Source organism: Anolis sagrei, chromosome 2, assembly GCF_037176765.1.
Source record: "Anolis sagrei isolate rAnoSag1 chromosome 2, rAnoSag1.mat, whole genome shotgun sequence".
Lineage (NCBI taxonomy): Eukaryota > Metazoa > Chordata > Lepidosauria > Squamata > Dactyloidae > Anolis > Anolis sagrei.
In genome coordinates, this window is record NC_090022.1 from 298,388,967 (window position 1) to 298,399,204 (window position 10,238).

At 45.5% G+C, this 10,238-nt stretch overlaps 1 protein-coding gene across 2 annotated transcripts in view; it reads left to right on the forward strand.

The window, feature by feature from the left end:
- PIGO (phosphatidylinositol glycan anchor biosynthesis class O) overlaps positions 1–8,836 on the forward strand; it is a 31,673-nt gene extending 22,837 nt beyond the window's left edge. For both annotated transcript variants that reach the window (XM_060761165.2, XM_060761166.2), the window contains exons 8-11: positions 580–783; positions 1,595–1,785; positions 3,699–3,769; positions 5,165–8,836. In XM_060761165.2, coding sequence (XP_060617148.2) covers positions 580–783; positions 1,595–1,785; positions 3,699–3,769; positions 5,165–5,294 — 596 coding nt within the window. In that variant the 3' untranslated portion in view covers positions 5,295–8,836. The remainder of the gene's footprint in view (positions 1–579; positions 784–1,594; positions 1,786–3,698; positions 3,770–5,164) is intronic.
- The last annotated feature ends 1,402 nt before the right edge of the window (positions 8,837–10,238 follow it).

Below are 10,238 nucleotides of genomic sequence, written 5' to 3' on the forward strand. Positions count from 1 at the left end.
CCCCATTCCTTGCAGCTGAACCCAAGCGCCCATCCCTCCACCTCTGCCAGCGTCTGTCAAGACTTAGATCTTGCCAAGTGCTCCCCGGTTGCCATTCCTCTGTAAACCCCTCAAAGTCATTGCTAGAGGTGGGTTGGTTACAGATATCCCTAATCTCCTGTACACGGGTCCAATCAATCCCATCCTCTTCCCCCATGTCATTCCCAGACCCATCACTCCTTTCAAAGCCCATGAAATCTTCATCCTCTGTAGGAGCGGTAAGTATATCACGGACACGCTTCCTTTGATCTTCCTCATCAGACTCTGAGTTGCGAGTAACCCGCTTGACTCCCCTGCATTCCCTCTGCAGAGGGGGAGACTTTGATGTTGCAAGACTCAGTTCTAGTAAAAGCTGTTGGGGTGGCAAAGTCTGGAGGAGTTGCGAGGTCTGCCTTTGCAGCCTTTTTTCCCCAGCTAATGAGAATTGGTTCCCTCTCCTGCACCAACTGTGAAGGTGATAACACTGTGTTTCTGTCTCTCTGTGTCTGTTTCCAGTGGCTCCCTCCTTAGAACTTCCCACACTCTTTCTTCTCTCCTCAGATCCTTTCTCGGTGCCCTGGTCTGCCGTCATGGCTTGGGCTCTTGCGGCCGCTCAGTTCTTCTATGCCACCGGCCACCAGCCTGTCTTCCCAACCATCCACTGGAACGCGGCCTTTGTGGGCTTTCACCAGGGGCATGACTCCACCTGGCTGCCGGCCCTTCTGGTTGGGGCCAATACCTTTGGCTCACACATCCTCTTTGCAGGTGAGCCCTCCCTTTCCCTGTCCTGTGTGAGGAAGGAGAGCAGCATTGGTCTTTACCTGCCTTGCTCAGGTCCTGAAAACTCGTAGCAGGGATGGTTTGGGGAAAAGGAAAAATGGTGTCATATCCTTTTGGCTAATGTGAATCTCCATGGGCATCTGGAGACCACTTTTTGAAAAACCACTAGTCAAGAAAGGACATGGCCTTGTTAGAAGTCAACCCTTGGAAAAAAGTTATGTTCACAAGCATTCATGTAATGGCACACAGGTAGCTTAGCTGTTAAACTGATAAACCATGTCTTTGAACTGCCAGGGATAAAGACATGCCACTGCGCAAAAAAACCATATACTTAGCCAGCAGAGTTTTGAAACGTTTTGTTGAAGTTGAATTTGAAACATTGCCCAAAACATTTATTTATTTAACCATCATGGACTCTGTGAATCGCACATATGGTAGTTTCTGCGCCTGAGGGGCCTGAAAGCTGGGCAAGAAGGCTCTCTGCAGCTCTGAGTCCAACAAAGCTCCAATAAATTGGATTCGGCGTGTAGGCTGCAGATGAGATTTCTTCAGGTTCACAACGAGACCTAGGGACTGGAGGAGAGAGAGTGTGGACAAACATGTGCCTCCAAATGCTTGCGTTACTGCGGCACAACCATCCAGTCATGTATGTATGGATAAACTGTAATGCCCCTAGTACGGTGAGGGGAGCAAAGCCCGCTCGTAGAGTGCTGTAAATAAATAACTCCTCTTCTCTCTCTCTCTCTCTCTCTCTCTCTCTCTCTCTCTCTCTTCCTCCCTTTTTACCCCGAGGCAGCTGGGTGCCCTTTGCTTCTGCTCTGGCCCTTTCTCTGCGAAATGCCTCGCTCCAAGGGAGGGAAACCCAAGGCGGAGGTTTCCGACAGAGAGGAGCAGATGATGGAGATGAGGCTCCGCGAAGCTCCGGAGAAGTTTTCAGCAGCGTTGCTGCAGCTTGGACTCAAGTACCAGCTTGTTCTGGGGGTTCAGGTAGGCACGTGGGAGTAAAAGCCAAGGAGGGCCTTTGGGAAGAGCGAGCACAGATGTGCCAGCATGGGGTTTGCTGAAAGATCAGATGCTGAGATAAGGATGAAGAGAACAAAAGACTGGGAAAGGCATCCCTTCCCTAAAAGCACATTCTTGCAGAGCCTGAAGCACATTCTTCTATGGGGATATCCAGCTGCCTACCCTGGATGGCGAGGCGCTACACCCGTCATCATTGGTCAAGAGTCTGGGAGTCCTTTTGGACCCTCTGCTGACGATGGAGGCCCAGGTCTCTCTCCGCCGTGAGCAGAACCGCCTTTTTTCACCTGCGGCAGGCTAGACGGCTGGCCCCCTCCCTGTCCAGGGACGACCTCGCTATGGTGATCCAGGCCACGGTCATCTCAAGACTGGACTACTGTAACGCCTTCTACATTGGCCTTCCTCTGTCGGTGATCCGGAAGCTCAAGTTGGTACAAAACGCAGCTGCTCGGCTTCTTGCGGGAATTCCGATGAGATGCCACATCACCCCAATCTTACTGCAGCTGCATTGGTTACCAATTGAGCACCGGATCACTTTCAAAGTGATGGTACTCACCTTTAAGGCCTTGCATGGTCTGGGGCCGATGTACCTGAGGGACCGCCTCACCCCCTACCAACCCCAGAGATCCCTCTGTTCTGAGGACCAAGATCTATTGGAAGTTCCCAGTGTCAAGACCTTGCGTCTAACAGCAACCAGACGCAGAGCCTTCACAGCAGTGGCACCATCACTCTGGAATACTCTGCCACCTGAAGTCCGTGCCTTGCGGGACTTATCAGCTTTCCGCAGGGCATGTAAGACATACCTGTTTCGACAGGCTTTTGATATTGCTGTTTTTAAATTGTTTAAAATTGCTTTTAAATTTTGTTAGATTTTAGCCATTCTTGTAAGCCGCTCCGAGCCCCAGGGGAGTGGCGGCGTATAAGTTCAAATAATAAATAAATAAGAGTGGATCTTCCTGTGTGGCAGAAAGGAGCAGGACTATATAGCCCTTGGGGTCTCTCCCAGCTCATAAGACCACAAAAGCAAAGAAATACCATTTCTATGTGCAGTGTTGTCCCTGTTGCACTTCGCTCTGGAAATTGCTTAGCAGCCAGGCTCTTAAGGTATCCTTTCAAATATGGAGACATCCCTTACAGCAGTGATGTCAATCTTGTAGCCTCCAAGTATTTTGGCCTTCAGCTCCTCAAATCCCTGGCCATTAGACAAGATGCCTGGGGCTTATGGGAGTTGGAGGCCCAAATACCTGGAGGGCTACAAGACTGACAGAAGTTTAACACCTGCCTTATAGAAGGGGACTAAGTAAGATGGAAGAAGGGATCACTCCATTTGTCTCCATCTGCAAAATTGTGGGTGCTGCTTTCCCTCTGCCACCTCCACCTCCATGTCTGGCCTGGGAATATATGAAGGTGCTCGAGTTGCCTGTGAAGTCATGGAATGCAAAGCCTCTGTGAGTAAGGATAATTTTATGCATGTGAAATACCTATGGCATTGCTTCCTTTGTCTGCACCCTTGGGTGTTCATTTGGTTGAACTGAACTGGCACTTCCTATTGTTTCTCCCATTCCAATGGAGAACCTCCTCTCTCCTTTTAGTACACAATTAGCACCAGTTCTTTTTGGAGGGAGGTCTTTTTGTTAGTTACCTGAGCTGCTAATTGCACCTTTGAAGGCAGACTGGAGAAACGAAGATGGACAGTACAAAACACCTCAAGCCTTGTACCGCAACTGGCACTCCTAGCACTCAGATCCCATGAAGGAACACTCGCCTTCTGGGACAGTCCAGCACTGAGTGATACATTCCAGTGAAGCCTCATTCTTTCCTTTTTGTGCCTGGCTTTTAGTTCTTGTGCATCCATCTGTCTCCTCTCCTTTTTCCAACAGCTCCTGGCATGTGTCTTGGCTGCCATTATCCTCAGAAGACATCTTATGGTTTGGAAAGTATTTGCCCCAAAGTAAGTTTATAGCATATTGTTGAAAGGGGTGGCGTTCCGGCGTGTGCCCGAGGGGTGGGCAGACAGAACAGGGTGCCACTCAAGTTGACCCTAGTCTGGCCCAGTCAGTATTTAGATCCTACCCTCTTCTGGCTGCTTTGTCTGCCCCCTGTAGAGTTCTAGCTCCATGACTCCCACTGTAAGCCTATGACTTCTATGGATTTATTTATTTATTTATTTATTTATTTTGATTTTGTCATTTGGGAGTTGTAGTTGCTGGAATTTATAGTTCACCTACAATCAAAGAGCATTCTGAACTCCACCAAAAATTGCGGTGAACCAAACGTGGCATACAGGACTCCCATAACCAACAAAAAACACTAAAAGGGTTTGGTGAGCATTGATCTTGAGTTTGGGAGTTGTAGTTTACCTACATCCAGAGAGCACTGCGGACTCAAACAATGATGGATCTGGACCAAATTTGGCACAAGCACTCAATACGCCCAAATATGAACACAGATGGAGTTGGGGGAAAATAGACCTTGACATTTGGGAGTTGTAGTCACTGGGATTCACAGTTCACCTACAATTAAAGAGCATTCTGAATCCCACAAACGACAGAATTGGGGCAATTTTCCCACACAGAACCCCATGACCAACAGAAAATACTTAAGGCCATCCAGTCCAACTCTCTTCACCAGGGATAGAAAATGTAATCAGAGCCCTCCTGACAAAGAGCCATCCAGTCATAAAGATAGATAGATAGATAGATAGATAGATAGATAGATAGATATGAGTCACACACACAGATATAGTATTTGAAAGGGACCCCTAAAGAAGGACAATAATATGTTCCATGATCCAGAGTAGGCAAACCAGACACTCTCCACATCAACACTGACAAAGAAACAACAAGAAATACTGTTTACCCACAACCATAAAGGAATTACATATATTAGAAACCATCAATTTCTCATTACTTTATTTTCCAGACCACCAGACTGGGCCACAGCAATGCGTGACAGGGGACAGCTAGTATAATTATAATACCGTATTATTATTAGCATTATATTGTATTACATTATAATATTTAAAATATATGTATATAAAATATATTATATTATATTATATTATTAGCATAGCACAGGAGACAAGGTGGAACTGTCTTCTGCCCCCCCCCCCCGGCCTCTTCACTCTGGCCCAGGGGATTCCCTGGCTATTGCTTGAGTATCTTCGCGTTTTGTCTTCATTGACGTAAGGGCCAGAAACTTCTTGTACTCTTTCTTTGGGGCTCTTTTTTTTTACATGCTCCCACTATAGAGCCTCCATTGTTCCCCCTTTGTGTGCTCCCCAACTATCCATTTGCACCCTTGGACTGGATCTGGACCTCACCAGCTTATTTTGATGTGTTTACAGGTTCCTCTTTGAAGCGGTGGGTTTTGTGGTGAGCAGCATCTTTCTCCTGCTGGGCATCGGCCTGGTGATGCGGGTGGACTGTGCGGTCAGCGCGTGGTTCAAGCGTGTCATCCTTGCTCAGTCTAGGTAGCACCAGGGCAGGTGGCACTCCTTGCAAGAGGCATCGCCAGGGCTGCCAAAGGTTTTGTGGATCACAGAAGTGCTGCCAAGATGCCTTTGTACTCTTCTTCTGGACCTTGCTGTGTTGGATCAGGGGTCTGTTTCCCCCATCAATGATGTGACTGAGGGTCAAGGGAAGGGGTCAGTCTGCATTTAGGCAGGGGCTGATGCTTTGCAAGGTGAGCATTAACACTCTGGAGAGACATTTGGGCCTCACTTGCCCCTTGCAGCTTATGAATCACTAAAATGCCCCTTGCTAAGCAGGAGTCTTGTTTGAACATGGAAAAAAACACAAGGGTTAAACCGTTGTTCTCCAGAGAGTCTTGTAGGAAAGGCTCAGGATATAGTCAGCCCTCTATATCCACATATTCTGCATCCCAGAGAGTCTACATCCACAGATTCAACCATCTATGACTTGAAAATATTCCAAAAAGCCTACTTTGATTTTGCCATTTTATATTAAGGACACCATTTTAGCACACCATTGTATGCCACGAGCATCCACAGATTTTGGTAATCATAAGAAGACCTGGAGCCAAACCCCAGTGGACACCAAGGACCCACATTATGGTGTTTCTGGGAATAATCAGGTCTTTGGCGGAAGGTACATTGTGTCGGGTGCCTCTCGTAGGCATTCCCTTTTCCTTGTAGAAATTTGGAGGTTTCAGCCATAGTGTGTCTGCTGGGAATGTCCAAAAGGGAAAGCCATCACCAGAACCAAGTTTGGAAATAGAGCATCCTTTGGGTCAGTCTCTGAGCTGATGGCAAAGGGATTTTCCAATAAATAGGATAAATGCAACACATGGCCTACTCTTTGGAAAAACCTTCCTGATGTCCTTAGCAGTCAGCTTTGGGCAACTTCAGAAGGCAGGAATCTTGCCTTTGTCTCACCCTGGTCATTCCACAGATATATAAACCCTTTTTCCTAGTTCCAACATACCTCACTACCTCTGAGGATGCTTGCCATAGATGCAGGCGAAATGTCAGAAGAGAATGCCTCTAGGCCATGGCCATATAGCCCGAAAAAACCTACAACAACCCAACTTCAGAAGGGCCTGACAGATTGTATTTTATTCAGAATTCTGGCGGTCCAGAAACAGTTTAAGGGTCCTGACATACAACTCTTAACACTGTGGAAGTTAGTAAAAGATACCTTACCTGGGCGAAGGATTCTTTGCATCCAAACATTATTCAGATTTTGAAACACGATAGCAGAAAACTCAGGTTCTGGTGCTGAAATCTGAGTTGTATTCCATTGTACATTCAATTGCAGATTTCTAGACTGGGCTTCTAGAAATGAAAACTTGAAATTTCTATCCATTGCAGCATCAACACTGCTCTGTCCTGAACAAGCATGAGAAATTTTTGGCAGGAATCAAAGGGCAAGGGAGGCTTGTAGTTCTCTGTATTGGGTTTGGGCTCAGAGAAGAACCAAGGAAGCTGCTACAGACCAGATTCAAGCTTTGGCCATCTGTCTAAGCTAATAACTCTGCTCTTTCTGGTGTTATCGGTTGCCCTAGGCCTCAGGGAGAAAAGTATTTTCCCTCCACTTGCTTCCTGGGCCTTTTAACTGAAGGTCTGGACCAGGGGTCCTCAAACTTAGGCCCGGGGACTGGATACGGCCCTCCAAGGTCATTTACCCAGCCCTCACTCAGGGTCAACTTAAGTCTGAAATGACTTGAAAGCACACAACAAAAACAACAACAATCCTATCTCATCAGCCAAAAGAAGGTCCACACTTCTCATTGAAATAATAATAAGTTTATATTTGTTAAAATTGGTCTTCATTTTAATTATTGTATTGCTTTAAAATGTTTTTGCACTACAAATAAGACGTGTGCGGTGTGCATAGGAATTCATTCATGTTCTTTTAAAATTATAATCCGGCCCTCCAACAGTTTGAGGGACTATGACCCGGCCCTCTGTTTAAAAAGTTTGAGGACCCCTGGTCTGGACCCTTCAGCCTGAACAAAAGATTGCCCCAGGCACCAACAAGCCACACCAAACAACTGCCATGCCATCAAATGCTAATCAAGGTGGTCAGTTGAAACATTCGCACCTAGCTCCAGCAGACAAGAGTCCTTTGTCCCACCCTGGTCATTCCACAGATATATAAACCCTTTTTCCTAGTTCCAACAGACCTCACTACCTCTGAGGATGCTTGCCATAGATGCAGGCGAAACGTCAGGAGAGAATGCCTCTAGACCATGGCCATATAGCCCGAAGAAACCTACAACAACCCAGTGATTCTGGCCATGAAAACCTTCAACAATACATTGATGCTAAGCCTTGTTTATGCTGAATGAGGAATGGAAGAACAGGAGCAGGACTTTGGAGTTCTTACACTGCCACACCTCAGATCCACTTTGTGATGCTACCAAAGTGTTCCATTTTGGCTCTGAGTGTGTGGGGCATCACAACCTTTGGCAATTATTGTCCATCTTCCATGCAATGTTCAGCAGATGGAGCCTATACTTTTCAAATGTGGATTCAGCCAAGCGTTTAGACAATTGGCCATTGCAAAGTTCAGCACCTGTGAGCCAAGTCGTGCATAGCTTTCTCTGTTCTGCCTTACAGAAGGTCAGAAAAGCAGAGACATAATTTCCTCTTTCTATGTCTTCATCTGATCTCATTTTCTTGGTTTTTAACTAGGTACTTGGGCCACAAAAGTGAGCATAAAGCTGCTATTCTTCTTGCCTTGGAACCAGTAATAATGCATTCTTTGTCAAAGGTTTTCATGGCCGGAATCACTGGGTTGTTGTAGGTTTTTTCGGGCTATATGGCCATGTTCTAGAGGCATTCTCTCCTGACGTTTCGCCTGCATCTATGGCAAGCATCCTCAGAGGTAGTGAGGTGGATGCTTGCCATAGATGCAGGCGAAACGTCCGGAGAGAATGCCTCTAGAACATAGCCATATAGCCCCAAAAAACCCTACAACAACCCAATGCATTCTTTTTTGTAGCCAAATTTCAAAATGCAGAGTGAATGAACACCAATCTTGCAGTGTCATGTAAAAGCCTTAAATTTTGGTTTTGGTTTGTTTGTTTTTTGGGGTTTTTTTTTTGTTGCTAGAAATATAAAAAAACTATCTTTTTTAACTATGGGAAATGTTCAGAAAAGCATTTAACATTATCTAATATATTTAAGTTGCTGGTGGTGATGCTTCTGGGAGGGTTTTTGTTCTATTTAAAATATTTCTTTTGCATGAAGCCAATGCAGATCCCCACACCAATATTTATATAAGTAAACATTGCTTAAAATGCAAAGTTTGCGATAGTAAACTAAAACCATAAAACAAACAAGATCTTTAAATAAGGAGGCCCTGGTTTGTTTCTGATTTCTAAAGACAACGATAAATATAATCCTTCTTTCCCCTTTCCCCTGTTGTTACTGTTGTTTTGGGGAGGAATTCCTTTCAATTTGCTGGATATATATTTTTAATTTAAGTTATGGGTGCTCTAGGGATATATATATGACTAGAAGATGTGGAATTAAACTGTCTGATGACATTTATCCCTGTGTCTTGAGGTTTCTCTTACCGTCCCATGCTGTCAAGACATGGGAACTGCTCCTTCCAGTTTTGACAAGTCCCACTGTATTCATTACAGTTGTTTTCTTGGGGTCTGGTCTTGAGAATTATCTTAAGAGTTCAAACCAGAGGCATTTGCCTCTTCCAAATGGCTGCATGGTGTGTGACTGTCTCCCTGAGGTCCTGCAGACAGCATATTTTGGCACATGAATGGCATAAGTAAAGGTACTGTCTTGAGTTGACTGCGGGTTGAGAAGGGTGGCATACAAATATCTATATAAATAAAAATGTAATGTTCGTTTGTGGGATTAACAGAACTCAAATACCACTGGACGCATTGACACCAATTTTGGACACAAGACACCTAACAACCCAACATATGCCCTTCACTCAAAAAATTGATTTTGTCATTTGGGAGTTGTAGTTGCTGGGATTTATAGTTCACCTACAATCAAAGAGCATTCTGAACCCCACCAACAATGGAATTGAACCAAACTTGACACACAGTTTTCCCATGACAAACAGAAAATACAGGAAGGGTTTGCTGGACAGTGCCCTTTGGTTTTGGAGTTATAGTTCACCTACATCCAGAGATCACTGTGAACTCAAACAATGATGGATCTGGACCAAACTCTACACGAAAATGCCCAAATGTGAACACTGGTGGAGTTTGGGGAAATTAGAATCTTGATATTTGGGAGTTGTACTTCCTGGGATTTACAGTTCACCTACAATCACAGAGCATTCTGAGCCCCACCAATGATGCAATTGGGCCAAACCTCCCACACAGAACCCCCATGTGGGCCACAGCAACGTGTGGCAGGGGGCAGCTAGTAGTAAGTAAGTAAATAAATAAATAAATAAGGTGAAAGTTTCCCCCTGACATTAAGCCCAGTTGTGTCTGTCGCTGGGGGTTAGTGCTCATCTAAGCTGAAGAGCCGGTGTTGTTCATAGACACCTCCAAGGTCATGTGGCCAGCATGACTGGATAGAGGAGCACCATTACCTTCCCGTCAGAGCGGTACCTATTGATCTACTCACATTTGGATGTTTTTGGACTGCTAGGTTGGCAGAAACGGGCTAACAGCGGGAGCTCAGGCCACTCCTTGGATTCGAACCTGCGACCTTTTGATCAGCAAGTTCAGCAACTCAGCGGTTTAACCCACTGCATCACTTGTAGGCTAACCCTGTTCTTAAATCAGTCCTCAGTAGCCCTCCTCTAATTGTTTGGTTTCTGATTACGCAAGTGTTTGCTTTTGCTTTTGAAAGAAAGAAAGAGTATTGCAGCGCCACTTGAAGAGTAACCGCTCTAGTGTTATTTTTAGAGGCAGAGTTGAACTTGTAGGTAGGCTGTTAGGAATTGTGGGAGTTGAAGTCCAAAACAACT